The sequence below is a fragment of the Alligator mississippiensis genome, chromosome 6 (assembly GCF_030867095.1).
Source record: "Alligator mississippiensis isolate rAllMis1 chromosome 6, rAllMis1, whole genome shotgun sequence".
Lineage (NCBI taxonomy): Eukaryota > Metazoa > Chordata > Crocodylia > Alligatoridae > Alligator > Alligator mississippiensis.
In genome coordinates this window covers 27,870,967-27,896,512 of record NC_081829.1, presented here as the reverse complement: position 1 = coordinate 27,896,512, position 25,546 = coordinate 27,870,967, and the positions used below count along the sequence as shown (strand labels likewise).

Sequence of the window (25,546 nt, the reverse complement as noted above, 5' to 3'; positions counted from 1 at the left end):
CCATCTAGTGCAAACTAAACTTACTGGCTTGGTTCTATATTGGTGCTATCTTGCTACTATCTTTCCTGTAAACAAAGGGCAATTATTCAGGTCTGCCAACATCAAGCACCTTTCAGCACTACTTTATTTACTACATACCTAAAAATCTCAACATGCAATGACACTGATGCCAACAAAGCTGTCTTATCAAGGAAATTACCCCCATCTGAAATACCATAATTTCTAAGTAGAGAATCCAGGGTCCATTCTGACAAACCCAAACAGAAATATTTTGGTGTGGATGTTACAGACAAGATCCCTGACCCAAAGACCTCATGATATAAATGTAAAGCCACTCACGCTAACAAATGGAGTTTTATTTAAATAAAAAAAAATGAAGTCAACAACTTTTTTCTCTCCTTTCTTGACTTGGGACAGATGGTAAAACATAGAAGTGCCATTCTCTAAGTGTAACTGTGGTGCTTTTTAAGGCAGGCCATGTGATGAGAATCATCCTGTGTCACAGATTCATAAAGTTTAGGTCTGGAAAGGACCTCATGAGATCATTGAGTCCAGCCCCCCTGCTCTGGGCAGGAAAGACTGCTGGGGTCAAATAACCCCAGCAAGGTGTGCATCCCGCTTCCTTTCTATTGTGAGGCTTTGTTTCAGATCCTGTACCTGTGTCCAGTTTCATACATATATAACAAAGTCAGTGTGTATGTATTATACCAGTTCCTGTAGCCCTTGCATATGGAAGCAACTGCCAGGTAGCTAGGCAAGTGAATCTGATAATAAGCTTTTCAAAGACTGTACCCCAATTCAATACCAATTTCATTGGCATCTTTCCTTTTCCTTCTACTTAGGAGCATAGGCTCCCTCCACCCCAGCTGTCAAAGTTTTTTTGTGCATTCCTCCAAAGCACTCCCCCAAATGATTCCCTGCATTGATTCCTTCCCTCTCTACTTAGCAAAAATATGGGCATCTGGGCATAGTGTCTAGGAACAGTAGGACATCTGGCTTATACTTGTGTCACCCCCAGCTCTGTGCTTCTGGTGGTGAGAGATATGTGAAACAGACTGCTTTAGTCCATTTCCATGGTGAGGAAAGTGCAAATGAGAGCATAAATGGTGAAATTGGACCAGCAGGGTTAAATGGTTTGAAAAGAGAGGAGCAACTTCCACACATTCCAGTGTCAAAAGGCTCCCCTCAAAAGGCTGCACAGAATATGGTACTATTCCCAAAACAAGTCCTTCCATTTGCAGCACTTTTGTCAGACTGCACTGTCAATCCTGCTTGATGCAATCAGTAGCACAGACACAGGAGGGCAGGCTCTTCCAGCTAGTTAAAGTGGGTCGCAGCCCTGCCGTGCTAGTCCCTGCCGTGCAACCTGGCTCCACAGGGAGCAAAGATCCGGGGCTGCACAGGATAGGCAGCAGTGGCAAGGAGACCCTTGGTGTGGATCTCTGCTCCCTGCGGAGCCAGGTCATATGGCAGGGACCAGCACTGCCCTGCCACACAACCTGGATCCACAGGGAGCAGAGATCCACGCCAGATATATTATATAATAATATTATATATTATAGAAGAAACCATTTCACAGCTGCTGAAGGTTTCATATGACAAGAGTTACAATGAAAAGTGTCCTAGATTCCATCTGCTCCTTCAAGTGCAAGGAACATATCTTGATTCACCTTCTCTAGAAAGCAGTCTACAAGGTACCTTATAGACTGCACTCACTAATCAAAAAAAGCAAGCGCTCATATAGAAAAGAAAAAAGAAAGGAACACTCCACTGCACACTCAGTTGTCCCCTTGCTGGGGTGAGGATGAGAAAGGGAATGCACTCCATGTGACAGATGTTAGTCCCATACTTTATTAAACTACCAAAAGCGTGTGAAAGCTAAATACAGAAATTGGGTTTATCCCAGATCTGACCTTCCTGGGCTTTGACACGCATCAAAATAGTTGTAGGACTGTCCTTTACACATGCAGCTTGAATGACAATTAACTCAAATTATCCCCAATTATCCTGGGGGAAAAAAGGGTTATCTTGGTACTTCACAGGCACTTAAAATGGGACAATGGGTTTGTATATTTGTAGGATCTCAGAATAAAGGTGTAATGAGGTGCATGGCTAAGGGGCTGAAGCAGGGGGGCAGGAGGTTAAAGAGAGGAGCCTACCTGCTGAGGAGCCCTGAGTCAGATGACTAGGATGATTGACTGACCCTAGGGGAAGTTAAAAGCTCCCAGGGAGGCAGAGCTAGCCTTAGGGAAAATGGTGCCTTGGCCAAACTTGTATTTTGGTGCCCACCCTGGAAATCCCTCCCAAGTCAGCAGTGCTGCTGCAGGCAGAGGCAGGAAGGCAGGGGTGCAGTGCAGCATGGTCTGGCAGGGAGGTAAAGTGGCATGGTGTGCCAGGAAGGTGGGCAGGCAGGCACTGCTGCTGCCATCCATGCTGTCTAGCCTGGCTTTTCCTCAGCAGCAGCTAGAGGCGGGGGTGCTGCTTCTCCTGCTGGGGCAGGGATCAGCCAGGGTAGGGTAGATCACCGCTGTGAGCACAGGCTGCATGCATGTGTGCATGTACATATGCATGGCACCCCCTGACCATGACACCCTTAACAAGACCACCCATGTCACCTACCCCTGAGGCCAGATCTGCAGGGAGAGCAGATAAGGTGGGATGAAGAGGCTGGTTTGCTGAGGGACAAGCATCAGGCCTGAGTTGCCTCTCTCAAGGTCTGAAGAAAGACCAGAGGTTTAGCATTTGTTTGTTATTTGCCTGTTGCTTATGTTGTCTGCCTTGCTTGTTGTGAGGACAAATGTTCTCCCTATTAAATAAGCAAACTGGAACTATAGCTGACTGGGCTTTATGAGAAAACTGGCTCCTGGGTCACGCTACAGGAGAAGCAATGTACTGCAAACGGGTTTTGTCCCGGAAGAAGTCTGACATGTTTTTAGCCTCAGATAATATGGTAGTTTATGGGTGAAGTTACATATAACACTTAGACCATACTAAATCTGTGGCATGTAAAGCAGTTTTAAAGTTAGAATATGCTGTGGGCAAATGCACGTTAAGGGTCAATACAGTTTTTTGTCTGCATAGCTCTGACTTGCCACTAGAGCAGGGGCATGGCTAGAAGCCAGGATCCCTGGGCTTTATCCTTGTTCTGGGTGCAACGGGAGAAGGGGTCCTGAAGTAGTACATTCTGGGAGGCTGGAGGACTGCAAATCGCTCATTTTATATCTATGGAGCCTATCAGAAGCTAGGCAGCATGACCCAGAATTAAATCTCACCTGAAGTGCCATAACTTTAAGGCACTTGGAGGGCACTTAGCATAAGTTAATGAGCCTTAATGTGAGTACACTTGGGTTTTAAGTGCCCTTAGTATAGTTTATGTCAGGGGTGCTCAATCCCCTGTCCACGGGTCAGATCTGGCCCCAAAGGCTTTGGAATCTGGCCCATGGGGAACCCCACAGGCTGTTCCCCTGCATACTACATCTAGTGCCAACACACAGGGCCTGCTCCCAGCACATGGAGGATGACAGAGATGGCCCCACATGCAGAAGCAGCATGCCACCCCATGATCTCTGAGGTTGATGGATGCAGCCCAGAGTCCTGGGGCCCTGATCCCAACATGCAGGACTGGGTGGAGGTGGTGAGGGTTCCTGGGGCCCCAATCCTAGCACATGGGACCAGACAGGGGCAGCACGGTCTAGATCTAGATGTGCAGGCTAAATTGTGGGGCGTGAGGTCCAATTTGGCCCAAGGGACCAAAAGATTGAGCACCACTGGTCTACGTGTAACATGTACCTTTACTGTAAGTAGCATAAGCGCTTGCAGAGAACAGAACAAAACACCGCACCCTTTCATGAGCCCCTGTGTTCCAGGAGGTGGCAGCCTTCTCAAGAGATCCCAAGCCAAGATTCGGAGAACTCGTGTTCTTCAACAACTCTGGCACAGCTGGAACAGTAGGCTGATTTAGTCCAGAAAGCTGTACGTATTTTAAATGTGCAGACCCAACCTGTACTCAGTCTACAGTTTCAATAGGAATACTATATTTCCTGTCCAGAATTATTGTGTTACTGTGCACCGATAAAAAGCTACAATGTTTCACCACTGAAATGGGCAGATTTCACTGCTGGATGAAATATGTTGTCAGACAAAGCACTGTGAAAGCCAAGGGGGCAGGCAGGAGTATAAATCAATATAACCATTATTATTTCAATAGAGTTATATTATGGAAAGAGGATATGGTCTGGTCCATCATTTCTGTATCTCTGTCCCCAATAGTATACTGAAATGCAGCTCCTTGTAACTGCTCTGTGGATTTTTACATAGTTATGCACTTCACTATCATGTCTCAGGGTCTTGATTTAAAGAGCTAATCAGTAATCTGGGATACAACAGCTAAATATACAAATCACAATATTCAGTACTGCAGGGAAGACTCAGCTAGGTAAAAGAATAAAACAATCCAAGCAGGTACATAGAAATAACTATAATCCACTCTAGGGAAGTTGACTCATAAAATGACTATGCAAATATATAAGAATCTTTGAAAGTCTAAAAAACTGATCACGTGAGACTTACTGTACTCTGTCTGGAAACAGACATTAAAATGACTAAGAGAAATTTTAGGTACATTCAGAATCTTTCGTGCTTAGTCACCAGAAATTAATCAATAAGGAAGAGGCCTGGGGAATATCAAACCTCAGTCTATCAACTGTATTACCCAGCCAACTTGCTTGCAGTAGTAGTAAAAAAACCAAAAACACAAACTTAAATGTCAGGGTGAAATACTAAATATAGCAGGGAGAGGCTATATTTTCAGACATGACTCATGATTTTGAGTGCCTGATTCAAGGCTCTTCAAAAGGGGTCTAATATCTCAGAAAATGCCAAAAAGCTGTCTCCAGCCTGTGGGCAGTATTTTGCCAGTCCCTGCTCTAACATCCAACTTTGGTTCCCAACACAAATGTAAATTTTGTTTACATTTACTAACAACTGGGCTTGAAAGGTCAGCTTCCATTCCATTGAACAAGGTATCTAGCAAGGCATGGCAACACTTAATTACTCTTTTGATATTTTTAAGATAATTTTTTAATGAGTTTATTCTGGGGGCAAAATAATGCATTTCAGATTAGTTGAGGGATTTTTATATCCTATAATATATCCTGTAGTAGGCAACATCCTGTAAAAGCTTGTAAAATTCTCTCTCTAGTAACATAAATTTCAGGTGCCTCTCCTTTTACAATACAAAAATATGATTGGCCCGTGAACATTTTACATAAGCAGAGGTTAAGAAAAACTTTCTATTGAGTAGTTGTAGCTCACATCTAGTCCTGGTGATTAAAAGCATTTAGCATTTGATAACTGGTAAGAGATACAGACTTGATAGTTTCATTCCTGTTTGGGGTGGTTGGGTGTCTGTATCAGAAAGACCATAACCATACCAACAAACTCAATAAAACAATATTAGGATGTAGATATGAAAGTACTAGCTCTCTAAATCCAAGTGCGAAATATCTGGTAAATGGAGGATCTTTGTCTGATTTCATGGGAAATGTTAAAACTGTATAGCATGCACTGTCTCTGTTATTGGTTTTCTAATGTTACTTCTCCCCAGCATCAGAAACTATGCATGTAAAGTCTTACCCTTAGTTATGTTCTTTTGTGAACATCCCTTATTCCCCAACCCCACCAAATTTAAGTAGTTCTCAGGGAGAATTAAAATATGTGAATCAATGGAATGCTCTGATGACACCACTGTAGAAACACCCATAGGGAAATAATTGGTCTTTACTGTAGATCAAATTATGGTAAGATAAAGAAACGTATAACTTCCCACTAAGTGAATAAGAAGCATCTTGTGGAAAAAATAGCCTTTAATTAAATGCCTGCATCCTACCATCATGCATATGCACAAAGGGGAATAATTGAAGTTGCCTTTCCTATATTACATAGTATGTAGGATGGCTTCCAGGCTCAAGCAAGTTGACTACAAAGGATTCTGAGAATAGTTGGCTTAGACTAGGGGCAGGCAAAATACGGCCCACGGGCCACTTCCGCCTACCAGGCCATTATATCCGGCCTGTGGAGCCCCTAAAAAATTTATTAAATTAATAAATATTTGCCCCGGCTCCCCATCAAAGCTGGCTGGAGCCAGGGGCAGTAGGACCCAGAGGGAGCCCTCCGCAGGCTTGAGCAGCCCATCCCCACCCATCCCCAGCTAGTTCCCTGCTTTCCTGCCCCTACCTGCTCCAGCACTGCATCCCCGGAGGGGACTACACTGGTAGGGTGTGTGCGTGTGTGTGTGTGGGGGGGGTGCGCGTGCACATGCAGGCACAAGGGCAGTGTGCATGTGTGCAGGCACGGGGGCAGGGTGTGCGCGTGCGTGTGTGCACATGCATGCATGCATGCACACACGCACGCAGGCACAGGGGCAGAGTGTATATGTATGTGTGTTTATAGGGTGGGTCCCACACGCAGACCCCTCCATACACATGCACCTACGCCTCCCTTTGCACTGCTGTACACAAACCCCAGTCACCCTCCCCCCATAGCCACCCACACCCCACATACCCACACACCCACAGCCCCACAAACCTGTACCCACCCCCCACAACATACAAAAGCAAGATTTCATTTTAAGGTATTGTGCAGTCACCTCTGCGCACACTACACAAACACATGTAAACCAGGACAAAAATATTTTTTGAAATCAAATTAATGAATGTTGTAGATGATCACTTTTTAGAATATAATTTGGTATTTTTCTGGTTCTGAGATGGCAAAACCCCTTGCTGAAAAGAGTACTTCTGGGGGCAAGGGGAAAGACTTCTGGTGGCAAAGGTCAGGGGTTAAGGAGTGGGACTTCTGGTCACAAGACCACAACCAGGGAGCAGGGCACCTGTCAAGGGGCAGGGCTACCCATGCGGTCCTTGACAGTTTGCCACAATTTGGTAAGCGGCCCTCAGCCCGAAACAATTGCCTGCCCCTGGCTTAGACCAATTGGCCAGAGCAGGCAATGTCTATGAAGTGAGAGAGACCAATGTGACATGATCACACATTGTGTAGATTCTCTCATGGCAGGACTGTCCTACTCAGTCTTCTACAGTTCTAGTCCATCAAGGCTTCATCTACAGAAACTGAAAAACAGCACCTAGTTGTACATCTGTGTATTCAACATTTCCATTTCTTTTTTTATATTGTATATATATTTTTTAAATCAAATGAATCTTTGGAATCACATCTGTCCCACTGGGGAAGTGAGGGTTTATACACAACCACTGTTGCAGCAGTGTCAGGTGATGCTTCCTTTTAACACCTAGTTCTTCTTGTAAGAGAAGCAATTGGAAATAATTCCCACAGGGACAGTGTGGTAGCTGTTTCCTCAGATGGAATTAATTAGAATGGAACCTCTCTTTTTCAGAACCAGAATAACAGGCTTTCAGTATAGGTAACTATTTAGAGCAAGGGTGCGCAATTATTTTGGCTGGAGGGCTACTAAAGGAGTTTTAGTGAGTTGTTGCACAATGGGTCAGCATCCCTTCCCCCTCCCCCACCACAGCTCACCAAAACTCCTTAAGTGGCCCCTACATGCAGCCAGATGGCTGGGATGGGATCGCAGATGAGTGGAGAGCAACATCCAGGAGTGGGACAAATGAGGCCAGGGCCAGGATTGGAATCAGGATCATAGAACTGTGACGTTGGGGCTGGGGTCAGAGGCAGAGCTGTGATCTGCTCCCTGCACACCTCTGCCCATAGAACCCGTGCCCATCACAGGCATGTGCGGGCAGTGGAGTGCAGCTTGCCTTGCGTCCCAGTCCTGCGTTGTCACTGCCCCACGAACCTGATACTAGTCACCAGTCTGCCTGCCTGCCTGTCACACTCCTGGACACAGGTCCCCACCTGCCCACAGCCCCATCCCAGCAGTGGGTGCAAGGCAGACAGGCCAGGGTTGGTCCAGCAATGGCAGTTGGAAGAAGCCACCATAGGGGCTGCTGGGAAACTGAGTCTGTCCACTCTGGCTGCCATGCTGCCCCAGCCTCACTGGGTGCCCGAGGGTGGTGGGACCTTGCACAGGCTGCACCCTGTGCCTGGGGCTAAGCAAGGCCAAGGGACCTGCTGTGGGCCAGACAAAATGCCTTGGCAAGCTGGATCTGGCCCACGGGCTGTATTCTGCCCACACCTGATTTAGAAAGAAGCTTGAGTCCATCTCCAAAGTCCTTGTAATAGAATATTGCAAAAACCCCAAAAGAACGTGGTGTCTGTTGCAGGAGACACCTTAAAACCTAAACTAATTCTGATCAATTCTTGACAAGATATTTGACCATCAATTTAAATTACAAAAAAAAAAAGCCTCCAGCCCATCTTTCAACAATTTTATTTTTAATTCTTTTAAATATTTGCTTTAATACAACAAAGATATAAAACAATATATTAATTAAATCTGGGTTTAGTTTTAAAAGTCAAAACAATATTTATTTACATTACTATGCTTCAAACCTGACTGCCACAGGAACTTTTGAAGTGTTAATACTCTTTTCTTGTGGGAAGTCAGGGAGGGGAGAAGGGAATGACAGGGACAGGAACAAAAAACACTAAAATGTATTTAGTAGGAAAAGACTTTTTTTCATAAAAGTCAAAGTCCTGTTTTTGTATCCTTGCCAGACTACATGCTGTACACATTAATGTAGTTTGTAATTCCATTGAAAAAAATGAGGACAGCAAAACTATAGTACATTGTAAAAATTAAACTGCTACTTCATCACTGGCTAACAGGTTAAGACAATATGCTCTACAATCAACAGCTTGTTCTAAACTCTTACACAACTATCACAAGTGTATTTTGAAAATGTATATGTAAACTTGAATTATGTACAACACTTCACTCACTGCAACATTCTCAAGTCTTGACTTATAAGCATCATCAAGAGTTGGAATATGGAGACTGAAATGAGGTTTAACATAGTCCCGTAACTTTAGTCTTAACTGACGTTTACGGTGAAAAATATTTTTGTAGGTTCATTTCATATTTCAAGTTTTGCCCATAAACACTGTTTCAGTAAGCAATTAGTGTAAAAAAATCAGGAGGACAATCTCAACGGATAACAGAAATAACCAATGTGTAGATTATTAGGGGACTGTTAATTAGCCCTTGATCCGAGTAGCTTTGTGAACGCAAGGCAACTCAGAGCTCATAGGCTGTCTGCCAACAAAACTGCCACACCTACAAGGTCCGTGTTGCCTTTATGATTATCAAGACAACTTTCTTTAAATGAATGCTAATTCAAGGAAACTAACCTCATCTGTTTTTCACCATATTCTAAAAGAAACACTTCCTCCCTTCTCAAACAAAAACGCCTGTAGGAAGGACAGCTCATCATCTATTACCTGTTACTATAAATGTGATAGTGGATGTCCAAAAAAATATCAAACAGCTAAATTAATCTTGTTATACAGACACTCCCTTACAAATGTAAAACTTCACATGCCTAAGGTTCAACTGCAAAGGTGTGTAGGTGCTTAAATAGCAATGTGAACTTAAGCCTAAGGATCAGTGCAAGAGAAATAATTAGTAAACAACATGTATACCACTAATGACTATGTATTTCCTGCTACTGTTCAATCAGAAAAAGTTATGAGGACTTTAACAAACAGTTTCACAAAGTTTTTTTGTTCAACACTACACTGTGAATTCCACCCCCAAAATGTCCTCATTTGTGTTGGCACCAGGTGAAATACATAAAGTCAGCTAAATAAGAAAACATTGCGAGAATGGTCTTTGGAATATAAACCTGCACATGTACAAGAGAGTCAAGTTGGTGGGTTCTGTCGCTTGCAAAACCAACTCTTGTGTAACATATGAGCACCAAGAGCTGGGATACTCAAACCTGCATTTGATGCAATTATTATAGAATGGTCTTTACTCTGACATGCAATCATGCTGGAAACTACTACTAAAATATATTTTTCCGTATGGTACATGGAGATCTGAAATACAACTTGAAAGGAAACATTTTGTCCTATTTATGGACTGAAGGCTTGAATCTATCAAGTACAGGGTACACTAGCCTGAATCCAGCAGTTATTATAGGATTACTTGGATACATCCACACCAGGAATATACCAATACCAGAGTGTGGTATGCTCTAAATGTCTCCCTGCTCTTCATGCACTATGTACCTCAGGCAGTAAACTTACAGTGTAGGCATGCTTTATTTTGCTCCCAGTTAAGCACAGTCTTTGTTGTATCAAAGTAATAATCTTGCAGGACTTTTTAAAATTAGTCCTGAAAGTTCAAAAACTGTGGACCTGCAAAAACCTTGCCACTTTTTCTCTCAGAAAAGCCACAATTATCAGCTCTTGATCTATTTTTGCCAGAGGACTCCTCAAAACGGCTGAAGCAGTGGCGATGTCTAGACTAAAGAGAGGGTTTTCCTAGGTCTGTCAGCATTCTAAATTAGTTTGAAAGTCTGATTGGGCCTGCTTAAAAAAAAACCCTTCATCTCTGAGCATCATAATTACCCCTTGTTTTCAAAACCTGCTAGGAGGAGAAGGTTGTGGGGGGGAAGAAACAAAGAATGAAATTTTAAATAAAGAAGCCTTGAAGACTATTCAGCCTTGCCCAAATACACTATTTTTCCTTTACCTGTCATTTTAATATACATATGCAAATAAGGTAATCCCAATTTTATACATTTGTCTAAAGTATTCAATCACAGATCTCTCAAAGCCTCAAGTCCTTACTTGGATCAGTTTAATTTGTGTTTTGGAGAGTAATTTTTACTCATGGTTTTGTTACTCATTTGCTGTGTAAAGCACCAAGTTAATGATAGCTCAAACACACACTACTTCTAATGAGGAATTCGGAGGTAGGCTTCTTCCCAGGCTGAGCAAGAAGTGATTTGGTGGAAACACCAGAGGTGAAGCTGATATCAAAAACAGTCAACAGATGTCTTAAGGAAAGGCAAACCCAACCATAATTAACAGTCCCTCTTAGCTCATCCACGCTCTAGTAACAATATTAAGAAGTATGCTTGTTAATGTCTGCTGATGAACAGAAAAGACCCTTAATAAAACACTGTGAAACTTCTAAAACAAATTATGTACCTCCATTTAAAGATAATTTTTGTACCTCCTTTTTGTTTTTAAAATTGAACTTAAACAAAAATGAAGCTGACAGTATTCCTTTACATGCCAACTCAAGTTATTTAGGAAACTGTGAGTAAGAACATGTGAAATTTTTCTTTGAAATCTTCACAATTCACTTTGTGTTTATTGGCAGGTGTGGCTAACTGTCACAGGTTCATCTCCAAACAACTGATTCAACAACTTCCCAGCTCTCAGGAAACCAATTTCTGCATACTACAAATATTGTACACAGATTCTTAGCAGTAAGAGAATCAATGCATTAATAGGCAAAACAATTGTGTAGACAAATATTACATTATCTTCTAAAAATACTCAAAAAGATACACCACTACTGCTTTTAATGCGTTACAGAAGTCAAAATATTTGAGCTTCAAAAAATGAAAAGTAGTAGTATTTTACCTTACGTAAACTGCCTTTGTTGGGTTGATAAATTATTTTAAAAAACCAAAAACTTTTGCTTTACTAGATACAACAAAATAAAAGATTCTCAAATAATTCTATAATTCAGGCATAGTTAACTCAGTCAGCAATCCTGAGTTTGCTAATTTGACTAGTTTCCTGAATATAGCAAAATACAAATACAAATCTGCCTAACCTAGAAAACACATTTGAGTTATTTCTTGTTCAAAACAACAACCCAGTAAAAAGAGAGTAAATGTAAGTGTGATAAAGAAAAAGGGGTTTTCTTTTGTTGTATTTTTTTTGGGGGGGGGGGGGGGGGGGGGGGGGGAATGAGGGGAAGCACAAGGAAAGGGACAGGAAATACCAGAAAGTAATGTTCAGATTGCCTCTCCTATTAAGAAGGCAAAGGCTACAAATTAACATTTTTGGCCTTAAATGATTCACCATTGGATTTTTTTTTTGATTTTTTTTTTGTGAAGCGTCAGTGTACTTCTGCAGTTTGGATGCCAAGAGCATCTGGCAGGGTTTGGGTGATATAAAATCTGCAATCTAACAAAAATGGAATGTCATAAAAACCTGTGTCTGCAGGTTATTAGAACTTCTAATATGTATCTCTAATACTTCTGGTACAGACGCATTAATATCTGAAATTCCTCCAAGGAACTAAATTAATTTGCAAATTTTTTAGATATCAGTAAGGTTAGAAAATATGATCTAGGTAATCGACACTTTTAATTCCAAGTTCAAAGTTGGATTGTTAGAGAGATGTAAGTGTAGGGAGATCAAAGCAGATTACAAAGCTTCAAATATGTTACTAAATCTTACAGAATCCTACACCTGACTGGCAAGCACGCTTTAGTCGCTTTAAGCTGAGATTCAATAACTTGTGGCAGACTGGCAAAATTTCACAGAAACTCTGCAAGACTGGCTCATTACCTCTTCACACACACTCACTGAACTTGAAATTGACATAGGAGATTCGAGTGCTAATCACAAATATTTGTTGCAGTTTGCAACTCTCAAATTAAAAACTACCACTTTATATTAAGCATAAGCTTAACACTGAATTTAAATAACTAAAGTCAGAACCGTCTTGCATACAGTACTTCAAGCCCCAGTTCTATTTACTACTCCCTTCATAAGCACAGACAGGGCTCATTCACAAAAAGTGATCCATATTTTGGAAGGTAAATCACTTATGCTACTTTAACTAACTCTTAATGTAATAAACAAGCAGCTTAAGAACCAATCTGATTTCAAAACTGTCAGAAATAAGACTAATATAAATCATTTACTATATATACACCCCATTTGTCAAAAACCTTTATCCAAAGATATTCAACATTCTGCTGATATCAAATGGATTAGGATAAGAATTCAAAACAGGAGGATCAATGTTAGCACTATTTCTAAAATTCATTATTAAGCTCTTCCTGAATCACTCACTACATGCACATTCCCATCCATTTATGGGACATTAAAATACTTGAAGCTTAACTGTTTTATCCTTCCAGTGGTTAAATAATTGCTCATAAAGCATGTGCAAGCCTAGGGAATTAAATGTTTGGACCACACAGAACAGTGTTATTCTGTGGCACTAACATTAAGTCAACTTTATTTTCAACAAATCAGTCTTAGTTTTTACCCACTCATGCAGGAGTGAAAAGGAAACCTCCACATGGTAGGATAACAGAATAAACAGTTCACAAAAGCCCTGTCCACAAATCATCAGTGCATATTCAAAAGGCAGATGGTTTCATTTTTTGGCATCCTGTATATAAATCACACGGTGTCCACTATGATTTTTCAGACCTCTTATTTAAGATTTGAGACCCCTTTTTAGTAAGGAGCTCTACTATTTTCCACAATATGACACAATACTCTTCAGAAACCCATTGTATAAGTGTAAACAGTTCAATTTAAATATTATATTTATGATTAATATTTTTAAAAGCAAGTCACTGGCAAACAAATTACTACTTGCTATTATCTGTACAGGCAGACATTCCAGGTACCAGAAAGTATTTGGACCTCCAAGCAACAAACTAAATTCAATACAAGCATACATTAGAAGTGTAAGTTTTACTTTACCTAAAACATTTGTATAGAACCTTTCTAAAGACTGTAACTAGGACTTCTGCTTCAGACACCTAATTATTAACTGGCAGCTGCTATTTACCCTAATCTTGCTTTCTACGAAAAGAAACTTGTTGATTATGGGAAGCTCATTCTGTAACTGAGAAGCTAAGCAGCAAGATATTAGGAGACCTCAGGGATAAAAAAAAAAAAGTTGTTATTTTCCTATTTTTCCAGTCAGTTCTGTAGTCATGTAAGCATGAATACTTTGTGCATATTTGGGCTACATCAGGGAGATGGTCTTTATCTGATTAGCCTTTTCATTATGGCAGGTTTTGAAAAGGGCCAGCAATACTCATTTGGAACTGTGCCATTAACATTGCATTCAAAAAAGGAAAACATGGGGAACCAAATCCTTGCTCTCCTACTCTGATGATATGCTCTGGTATTAGCCAATGTGTGGTAGTACAAAAAGAGTCTTGTGGTGATGTAGAAGGCAATGAAGACATCTATAGAGTAATGTTCATGTGCAGCCAAAATGAAGAAGATTCCAAACAGATTCAGGACCCAGGATAAAGTATGCAAGAAGTTCCAGCTTCTTGGTGTATCTAGGAAAGAACAGGGTATCCCTGTTAAAGGATTCATCTGTTTCACAAGTTTCCTGACAATTTACCAAACCCACACCCATCAAACATGACATTTACAGAGCATCCAAAGGACTAGGAAACTACCAACTTGATCTAATAGGCACTACTCATATCCATCGAATTCAACAGCAGTGCACAAATAAAGAATTCTGAATGTTAATCAGTTTACCCACCACTGAAGAACAACCTACAGCACAAATGTAAGGATAGCATCTTTTTAAGATAGCAGATATACTGAAGAGTACCTTATGGTCATGACGAACAACACCTTATCCAGTTGAAGCCATCTTAAGAGATGGGCATCGCAGGCTTGTCTAGAAGCAAGTATTCATTAAGTTGGTTTTAAAGTTATTAATTTATGCTTCTGACTCAAATTAATTATCTTCATTTGCTATTTAATGCATAAAAACCACTCAAACACAAAATATTGCTGTGTCTTCAAGTACATTCATTTACAGTTACGGTTAGGTATACTGTTCAGTTATACATGGATTTTTTTTATGTTGCCTTTTAAAATCTATTGGAACACTCTGATTTGCATTCAAAGACATTCAAATATAGGAGCATCAAGATTTAAACTTCATTACCTGCAATCTTAACTTAAAAAAAAAAAATAAAATCAAACAATTTAGATTAGATGTGCACTGTAAAAGATGGGAGACCATACTTTATACTTAAAGCCAAAAGCACATTCATTGGTCTCTAAAGTGCCACCCTGCCCTGGGAAACAAAAGGGAAAAGAGAACAAGGTATCATATTTTAAACTCCTTTACAGGATGCAAATTATTCAGATAACTAAATCAGTTTCGTTTAACATGGTCAATTATGTATAACTTAAGTCTACTGTGGCATAATATTCATGTCTTAAAAGGTATTTGTGCATGTATTTGAAGGATCAAACGATCGATAATTAAGGACACTGTCAAATACAGTGGAAAAACAATCAAAGGCTTCGTATCGTAGGAAAAGATTCACTTGAGTACTGGGTTAATACTCTAAAGGAAGAAACAGATGTTGCCTTTGTGCCATGGTAAAAATACTCCTTGTCATGACACACAGGCCTAAAATTTATAACTGTGATGGAAGTGGTATAATTTTATGCTGCTACTTAGCAGTGAATGTTTGCTTACTTTATGGCATGGAAGTGCAAGGGGCCCAGAGCTTCCCATAGTCTTCTGCTGCCCTGGGCAGGTGCTACAGGGGCACAATTCTGCACACCCTAGGAATTCTTGTACAGGACTGGGCCCCTCAAGTTCCTGTCCAATTTTCCATGTTTATTGAGATGTACCCCAGATCCTGAAGGCACGTCTCTTAAGCAGGAAAATCCACCTTTTTCTCCACTTACTGAGATGTGCCCTGGAGATCCTGGGGGCACACCTCTTAAGCTTCCTACTTTCTGAGACGCTTGTTAGAGGTTCCAAGGGGTGTGTTTCTGTCAGCAAGGAATGTCCGAGAGGTGCTCCCAGTGCTTTAGGGGCCCAAACACTGGTGATGTGTAGGGGGTCCACATGCACCCTTGAGATTGGCAGTACACCCCCTGAGACTGCCCACTGCTGATGCTGCCAGCGCCGCCCCCCTCGCTGCCGGCAGCGTCAGTGGGTAGTTGCCGATCACTGCTGGCCACCGCTGATGCTGCTGATGGCGTCTGCGGGTGGTCACCAATCGCTGGACAGCGCTCACCACAACCGTCCGCCGCAGACACCTCCATGGCTGCCTGCTTGCTGCCGTCACACCACCCACCACGGCTGCAGCCAACACTGCCTGCAGGTGGTTGGCATGCCCCTCAAGCCTCAGAAGGCACATAATGTTCATAGGCCCAAGCCTGGACAGGAATTCCCAAAAAGCACAGGACTGGGCCCCTCAAACCCAAGGAGAACACGCTGCCTGTTGTCCCTGTCAGTTAATCTTGTGGGACAAAAAACAGTGCGTTTTGCTCAATGAAGCAGATCAACTATTTTGGGGGACATCCTGGCACAGCGGATTCGCTCTATTGGCCAGGACCTATTTTTAGCCTACCTGTATAGACAGATCAAAGGATACTGATAGAAGCTGTTAAAACTACAACTGTTACCCCTACATTATTCTAGCAATACAACTGCAGAAGAACTGCTTTGGCTTTAACCCTGGTTTGACCCTGGGTCAGAATTAGAGCAGTTCAGCTAACTTGTATTGCTAATACTAATTCGTATCTAACAGTTAGTGCAATAAGTAATACATGCTCTTCTGTCCCCTTTACTGCGACTAAAATGTTTGTGCATACCTAAGAAATGTATTGGTAGAGCCACTGCCTAACTACCCTTTATTTAGTAGAAAATGTTAAGCAGCAAGAAGGCAAATGCTAATGTTGTGTTATGAACATAAGAAGTGCCATACTGAGTCCATCTAGCCCAACATCCTGTCTCTGACTGGTAGGAGTGGATGTTATAGAGGGAGAGCACTAAAATTGATATCTTAGAGTGATCTATCTCCTATTCAATACCCTCCCTAGCATCCACCATCATTGGTTTAGAGATGCCAGAGGGATCATTTCCAACTATGATGTTACTAGATTTAATAGACAGCAGGGCTGGAAGGGACCTCGCAAGATCATCGGGTCCAGCCACCTGCCCAAGGGGCAAGAAGTCAGCTAGGGTCAAAGGATCCCAGCAAGATAGGCATCCAAATGTTTCTTGAAGGTGTCCAGAGTAGGTGCTTGTACCACCTCGGGGAGGGGGGGGAGGGAGGGGGAGGGGGGAAGAGTCTATTCTAGGCCTTGGGGACTCTGACAGTAAACACATTTTTTCTTATGTCCAGCCTAAAATTGTCTTCCAGGAGTCTGCGACTGTTGGACCTTATCTTCCCTTGGGGTCCCCTGGTGAACAGATACCCCTGAGCCTACAGTTCTCCAGACTGAAGAGTCCCATGGCTCTCAGCCTCTCTTCATAAAGCCTGCTCTCTTGCCCTCTGATTATGTGCATGGCTTCCTCTGGACTCTCTTAAGCTTCTCTACATCCTTTCTGAATTGCGGGGTTCAGAATTGGATGCAGTACTCCAGCTGCAGCCTCACCAAGGTCAAGTACAGTGGGAGGATGACTTCCTGGGTCTTGCTTGAGATGCATCAGTAAATGCAAGCCAGAGTTTTGCTTGCTTTGCTAGCTACAGTATCACACTGGTGGCTCATGTTCATCTTGTGGTCAATCATGACCCTGAAGTCTCTTTCAGTCGTGGTGCTAGCAAGCATAGCCCTGCTGAGCCTATAAGCAAGATGCGGATTTTTTCTCCCGAGGTGAAGCACCTTGCATTTCTCCATATTGAATACCATCAAGTTTTCATCTTCCCACCTTGCGAGCCTGTCATGGTCAGTCTAGATCACCAGCCTATCCTCAAGTGTGGACACTGTTCCCCATTGTTTGGTGTCGCCAGTGAACTTAACCAGTCCATTCCAACACCAGAGTCCAGATCATTTATAAAGACATTGAAGAGTATGGGGCCGAGAACGGAGCCTTGGGGGACACCACTGGTCACTATGTGCCATGCTGATTCAGTTCCATCAACTACCACTCTCTGGGTCCAACCTCGGAGTCAGTTCCCCAGCCATTGGGCCATAGGGTTGTCAAGGCTGCAGTTCCCCAATTTTGCCATGAGGGCATCATGGGACACCAGGTCAAAGGCTTTTTTAAAGTCCAAATATATGATATCAGCCTCTTCCTCTTTTGTTCAGGTGATGTGTCACCTGGTCATAGAAGGAAATGAGATTGGTCAGAGGGTCTCAAGTTGCCCTCCTTGGGTACCAATTTCCACTTGTAGGGAAGTGTACTGATCCTTCACAGAGAGCTACATCCCTGCCCTTTCTTTCAGCATGATCTCTGCTGTACAAGGTATAGCTACCCATACCTGTGGTTCAGTCATAGGTGGAGTCCTACCAGGTCTCCACTATCCCTATGAGATCCTAGTCATTAGCATCATAGTTCAATAGCCTCCAACCATTATGATCCATCATCCACGAACTCATCCATTCTCTTTTTAAACCTGGCTATGCCATCTGCCTCTACCACTTTGTGGCAATCAATTAACCAAGTAAACTACATGTTGCATAAAAGAGTACTTTCTCTCATTAGTTTTCAATTTGTCACCTACTAATTTCAGTGGGTGTTATTGCTCTATTCACAGAAAAAATGAAAAACCCCAAAATAAACCCAAAGCATGATGTCAAATGACTAACTAGAAGAATTTACAGCCATTTGATGAGGGGAGCTTTGGAACATATATCTACCAAAATAAATCTTATATCACATATTATTCCTGTCATCATTTATCCAAGCATGTCAGAGAAACTATGTTCTATTGTACCCACTACCAAAACCTCTGAGTGAGCAGCAGCTAGTAATGTATGCTTTAAAACATTACAACTCAGGCCACAGACAGGCATTGTGTCTGTGCTGAGAAATATGCCCTTTTCTCAGCACAAAATAGCTAGTGTGCAGGCGTTCAAGGGTTTTTTGGAGAATAAAAACAGCCATTCTACAAAAATTGTTAGCTGTTTTAACTAGCAACTCTTCCAGAGTTTTCAAGCACCACCTGTAACACCTGTATGCTTATCTCAGGCTCCCTGGGACCTGCAGTATTTCACAGTACTCTGTTCTTCCTCCCCTGCTCCAAGGGGAAGATAGAGCTCTGGCTCCCTGAGGACCTACTCAGGCAACAAGCTGTCAGGGAGCCCTGCTGCCAGTATGTTTGAACAGCACTGGGACTGTTCGAGTTGTGGTGCTGAATCCCACTGCTGCCTGACAAAAGACTAAGAGAGTCTCAGCTATTCACACAACAGTACATGTACTTCCCTCCACCCCTTGCTCAAACCCATATCTCCCTAGGACTGTTCACGCAGCATCCCATCTTCCCACACTTTGAACAGCACCAGGACCCTCTGGCACTGTTCAAACAGTGACAAGTCTTCCCAGTTGTGTTCAAAAGGGCAGCAGACATTTCTTCAACTTAATAAGTCCTCCACCCGACTCCTCTGCTTTTCAGTAGAATGGTTTGGCAAGGGACACAGTTAAGGTTTGGGCTAGGGATTTTCCCCTGCCACTACAAGAGCTGGATATCTGGAAGCAGCACTACCAGGCATGGCAGGGAAGAAGACAGCAGGCTTTCAATGATCTGGAGCAGGTAGAGCCAACAAGAAGCCCACTATCCCCCCTGGCTGGAGAGCGGACTCCTGAGGCAGCTTGGTAGCTCTGCAGCCAAGGGGTTGGAATACTTGCGTCCGCCCTTCCTTGGAATGTTTTTGTGGCAGTGCAAATTTCCTGTACTGCAATTTAATCCCTATCCGCACCCTTGTTCTCCACTGAACAAACAGCATGTTCTAGGCTCTTTCCACCGACCAAGTTACTGATATTCCAAAATAGTTGTTTATTTCGTATTTTTGATGCTCATTGGACACTTTACATATGTCAATCCTAATTAGTGTACATATTCTGTGTAAATTCAAGGATTTAATATGGGAAAAAGTGAGCCGGTGAAAAAGATTCTAACAGCACAAGGCAGTGTCATCATAACTCGAATCTTCAAAGGCAGAATAAAAGACTAAAGTTATTATGCCCTTTCCACTGCTGTGAAAACATCCTCCAGTAGCAATACATACTACCAAGTGTTATTTCTTCTTAACAGATCACACCTCCCAAAATTAACTTTGTTTTCCACAGCATATTGAAAGTTGTGGTTTATTTCAAGTGAACAGTCTTGTCTTCCTGGCTTATACATCTGCTCTAATGAAGAACACTCCATCTTAGGATGAAAAATACTGCTGCTGGCTTGTGGATATAAAGATTCTTTTTCATATTAACAGATATAAACAGTCTCCTCTCAAAACCTGTGTCACATTGCAGTTGTAGCTTTTTCCATAGAAATAGGACTCTCTCTTCGACATAACTTCATCATTAGAATCCAGCAACAGCAAATCTTTTGACTATCAGTTGTGCTACTTTTAACAGTGCTACTTTAAATGTGAATTTTTCACATACATAAAATACTTTTCAGTACAGTACAGTAAATATATGCCAACAGGTATTGTTCTGCAGTAGGCTGCATATGTGGTCAATAACAAACACCACAATGACAAGTGCAGACTGGACCTAGTACAAGCCTAAATTACGTAGTGTGTACTTAAGGTCGCAGCAGACTGACATGCTCAGCATATAAATAAGCCATAATCTAGGAAAGTAGAATAGCCTTTTTGAGTAACCGCAAAGTGAGCCTTTGCCGATGTAAAAATTAGCTTGATCAGGAAAGAACACAGTATGTCCAGCTAAACCAAATCAAATAAAACACAGCAAAAGGCCAGCTCCATAAATAGCCAGTTCAGTTTTATTCCAAAAGTTTCACCGAAACAAAGAAATTTAAATAAATTTAAATTTAGAAAATACAGGGTATAGGCTGGAGAGAAAGAGTTGAAGATCAAGATGACCTGCTGCAAGTCTTGCCCTCCTGAGTCTTCCCTAATAATGGTATAGGTGAGAATCTACATTATGTTGTTGTCAGTATTAGAATATGCGTTTGCTCTTGTGCTTTTGAGATCAGATAAAATTAAGTCAGGCTATAGATTGGTCTCTTGCCTCTTTTCTGACCTGGGTAGTGATTATTAAGGGAACTGTAACTATACCTTAATTCCACATCGAAGCTTGCAACAGAAGTCCTAAGCATAAACTAGCTCTAGTCTTTTTGGTAACAGTGAACAGAACTCCAAATTGTATACAAAAAGTAATAGCATAGCTATTAGGGCTGTGCAAAACAGCACCATTCTGTTTCGACTTGCGTTTTGACGGAACAGTGTTTCGTTTCAAATTCTGTTTAGATTCAAAATTGCTGTTCCCGTTTCGTTTTGTCGAAACAGTTTCGTTGTTTTGCCCATAGGCTATAATGGGGAAGCTCAAAACAGCCTATAACTTTGTCATTCCTGATCTGATTTGGATGAAACTTACAGAAATTGTAGCCCCTTCTGAGGGCATGAAGCCTACCACATTTCAAGGAGATAGGTGCAGGGGTTTCAGGGAAACTGCACCTCAGAGTCTTGAAAGCAAAAACCTCATGTTGTATGTGTGTTAAGCCACAGTCAAAACTCCAGGCTTGCTAGCCCCTGTTGAGGCAACGATGCCTGCCAAGTTTCAAGGAGATAGGTGCAGGGGTTTGGGGGAAATTGCACCTCAAGCTGCAGACAAGCAAAACATGTGACATGGGTTACACTGTGTGTGTTAAGGTGCAGCAGGGTGAAAGCTGCAGGCCTGCTAGGCCCTGCTGAGATGACAAAGCCTGGCAGCTTTCAAGGAGATAGGTACAGGGGAAGTCTGGGTTCTGGGGCCTTGCACCTCTGGCTGCTGACAGGCAAAACTCGTGACATGAGTGCTTGTGGGACTCCGTTTGTCTTGGGGCACAGGGGGTGAAAACTGCAGGCCTGCTAGGCCCTGCTGTGGCCACAAAGCCTGCCAGCTGTCAAGAAAATAGGTGCAAGGGGAGTCTGGGTTCTGGGGCCCTGCACCTCTTTCTGCTGACAGGCAAATCTTGTGGTGTGTGGGGCGAGTGTGCTCACTCAACTGACACCAAGGCAGAAAGCAGGGCAATTCAAACAATGCTGCCTTTTCCACAGTTTTTCCATCCCTCTCCCAGAGCACTGGGATTGAAAGAGACCTCAGGGAAGGATGACAGTCACTGGCCAGCTACACAGTCAGTAATGAGAGCAGTCCTTCCCCCACAATTTCCCCTTCCTCTCCTTACTTTAGTTTCTGTTTCCCTGCAGGCAAGCCCAGCTTGACCTTCGAAACTCAAAATATTTCGAAAATTTTGAAACATTTTTACTTGCCTCCCTTTGTTTCGAGGCTGTTTTAAAGCTCTCTGTTTCGTTTCGATTTTGCTGTTGCGAGCTTAAAATGAGTTGAAACGAAACTACCAGCGAAATTTCGTACAGCGCTAATAGCCATAGAAAATGTATCTGCTTTCTCAATATGCCTCTACTCTCTAGTTTCCAAGTTACTCTCTGCTCAATTTGTGTGGTAAGGGTGAAGGATAAATGATTATATTGTAAACTTGTTAAGGATTTTAGTTGTTCTTGTAAAGAAAAAAAAAAATCAAATAAAATCTCCAAAATATGTTTTACAATAGTCTTTCTGGCACTCAGGTGGTACATTAGGTCCAACTGCTCAGGGACTTCCCCTTTTGTAAACAACTTCTATCTCCAGGTTAACACTTACAAAAGCTTTCAGCCCAAACAGGTGGAGTATAACATATTAAGGGAGTATGCCTCCTTCAGCTTTAACTACCATTGCTATTACAGTTTCAAAATAAACTAGGATGTTTAAAGCACTGGCACCGTGTACTTACATTCTGTGACAAAGAAGTTCAGCATAGTCAGAACAACAGTATGGCCACTGAACATATAATCCCCACACGTATGTACTCCAGTTAGTGTCATTCCAAACCCGCTCCAAATTGCAAATGCTCGCTGAAGTTTTGCCCACACGTTTCCATACAACTAAAATGAAAATGGCATATCAGTATTTAAAAGTCTACAACAAGAATATTTTTAGTATAACTCTACCATTTAACAGGTAAGTCAATTGTCTAGCACTACAGAGGTAGAACATTTAATAAACTAGCATTGCATTTACTATCTCATGGTAGGTACTGTTACTTTTTGAAATACAAGTAGTCAAAATTGTCTTATTTTACATAAATAGTTACATTACTAACCACAAACACAAAAGTATCTCTGATGGAACCTAGAATGTAAAGAAAGTACATTTTAACCCAAAACAGTACATGAACAATGGGGCTTCTACAATTTCTCATGAGAATTTATTCCCCAGCTAAATGAGGTAGTCAAGAAAATTCTCCTGATAATCTGCCGAAATACTTTTCATCACTTCTCCTTTACTTGTAGTGCTAGGCTGGGGTGGGCAAAATGCAGCCTGTGGGCCAGATGTGGCCCGCGGGGCCCCTAAAAAATTTAGAAAATATATATTTATCTGCCCCTGGCTGCCTGTCATGTGGCCCTCGATGGCTTGCCAAAACTCAGTAAGCTGCCCTCTGCCCAAAATAACTACCCACCCCAGTACTAGGCCCTACAGAATACTTGTTTTGCCTCAGCCTTTCCATCTTTCAAATACTTCTTGGTGTCATGATTTTCACTCTTTTCTCTCAAATTCTTGTCCTCAGTCACTTCAATGCATGCTCCCCTAACTAATTTTCTATGGTTTACAACACAGCATTTTGAAAGCCCCTAAATGAACACAGTATGCAAAAGTGTTTAACAAAATCAGCGTTTCTTAACCTGTGGGACATGATGCAAAAGTGGGTTGCAAGAATATATGAAAGGGCCACAAACAAATATTAAAAAATGGATCCTCCTTTAAAGGAGGAAAACATGGGAACCCACAGATTGCCCCTTACAGGATGGCAGAGTTCCAGCCTGCAAGGGGCTGCTTGGAGCTGCGTTGGGGGAGCAGGAAGAGGACAATCAAAAGGGATCCTGGTTTTCTGTTTAAAAATTGCAAATTCTCTGATAAAACCCCCTGGAAATTCTCCGATTAAAACCACCAAAATCTGTGTTTTTTCCACAATTAAAATTAAATGCCACTTTTTGTATAGGTGTCAGTTGAACACAATGTTTTATTGATAGATTTACAGTTTTAAAGCAATTTGGAAGCCTACCAGTGCCTCAGTCACTATAATAAAATAAATTCTAAATACCTGTAAGTGTTGGTGTTTGACTTGGGGGGGGGGGGGGGGTATCATGGAAGAAAACAGAGCTCCCCCTGCCCCCTTCACTCATCAGGATGTGAGGTCCAGCTGTGACTGCCCCCTCCCCACAAGACACTGTTTTGTGGCACTGATCAGCCCTGATATGCCAGCGCCCTGCCCAAGCTACTGCCCCTCACTCCCCACCCACAGCCCACCGCCCCCCCCAGCCAAGGGTTATGAGGCCAGGGACTTGGCTTCACAGCCCCCTGCCCCCCCAGCAGTGCCCAAGCCATGGCTGCCACACATGGAAGGCAGTGACTGCTGCAGCACAGCAAAGCAAACACGGAGTCCCTAGGGGGCAGAGTGGGGAGCAGATGCAGACTGGTGACTGCAGACTCGGGGTTCCCCACCTTGCTTCCCTCCCCCGAAGGGCCTCTGCAGCCCAGTGGGTAGGACCTGGCGCAGCAGGGCAGAGCAGAACAGAACAGGAAGGCTTGGTGCTGTTGCCAGTAGCCTCAAGCCACTGTCACCCCCACTGCTGCCAGGTATGCAGGGGGTGCCTCATCATGACGGTACGGGGCTCCCGGCAGCAGCACTGAGCCTACCCGCCCCATCCCATTCTGCCCTGCCATGTCAGTTCCCACCTGCTGGGCTGCGGCGGCCCTGTGGGGAGGGTAACAGGGTTGGGAGCCCTGAGCCAGCAGCTGCCAGTCTACATCCACTCCCACCCAGACACCAAGCCCCAGGCCCCACACACCATCCTGATGGGGAAACACCCCCAGCACCATCCCTGCCGAACTTCCTCTATCCCTCTGTACCTCACTATGGGGTAACTCTGCCAGCCTGCAAAGGGAAACCCATCATTTCCCCCATTTTTCCCCTTAAAAAGAAAAAAATCCACATTTTTTGTGGCAATCGGGAAACTCAGATCCCTGGCAATCAGGTAAGGGCACCACACGCATGTGCACGCACGCGTGCACATGGCAGCCAAGCAGTGTGGTGAGCAGCTCCCACAGCTGCCTGCAGGTAAGTCTATGAGTGGGAGCACAGATGTCATGTCAGGAAAACGGGGGTACAGGTGACACCACCCACCACGCCACCTCCTCTCTGGGTAGAGCCACAGCCCAGCACATGATCGGCTGGCGGCAGGTAAAGGTGAGGACAGCATGGCCCTCCCCCACACCATCCATTATTTCTCACACTGCTGGCAGTATGGCTGGTGAGGGGGTTCCAGCAGCAGTGAGTCTCGCCACCCTGCTCTGCCCTCCCATGCTGAGTCCCACCTGCTGGGCCGCAGACGCGGCTCTTACCCATACCAGTCCAGCCAGGCTATAGCTCTATGCCTGCTATGGGTGCACAAATCTGAGGAAACATGTGTCCCCCTCCCCACCTCCCCCCCACACTAGGGGTCTGGGGCAGCAAGTTGGGAGTGAGGGATGCTGGCATGGCCAGGAGGCTGTTTTCTACTTGAACTATTTACTGGGTCAGGACTGGCCATCAATGCTTACAAATGGGTCCTGGTACAATAAAGACTGAGAACCACTGCCCTAAGTAATGTACAAGTCCATGCAGAGATG

General features: G+C 43.0%; 1 protein-coding gene across 5 annotated transcripts in view; it reads right to left on the bottom strand.

Moving 5' to 3' along the window:
- SAMD8 (sterile alpha motif domain containing 8) overlaps positions 1 to 25,546 on the bottom strand; it is a 76,197-nt gene that overhangs the window by 17,308 nt on the left and 33,343 nt on the right. For 3 of the 5 annotated variants that reach the window (XM_006267388.4, XM_019497209.2, XM_059729745.1), the window contains 2 exons: positions 22,611 to 22,761; positions 13,447 to 14,222 (listed from right to left, as the gene is read on the bottom strand). In XM_006267388.4, coding sequence (XP_006267450.1) covers positions 13,918 to 14,222; positions 22,611 to 22,761 — 456 coding nt within the window. In that variant the 3' untranslated portion in view covers positions 13,447 to 13,917. Of the gene's footprint in view, positions 1 to 13,446; positions 14,223 to 14,506; positions 14,576 to 22,610; positions 22,762 to 25,546 lie in introns of those variants that run through there. The other 2 variants (XM_019497210.2, XM_059729747.1) reach the window with 2 other exon arrangements.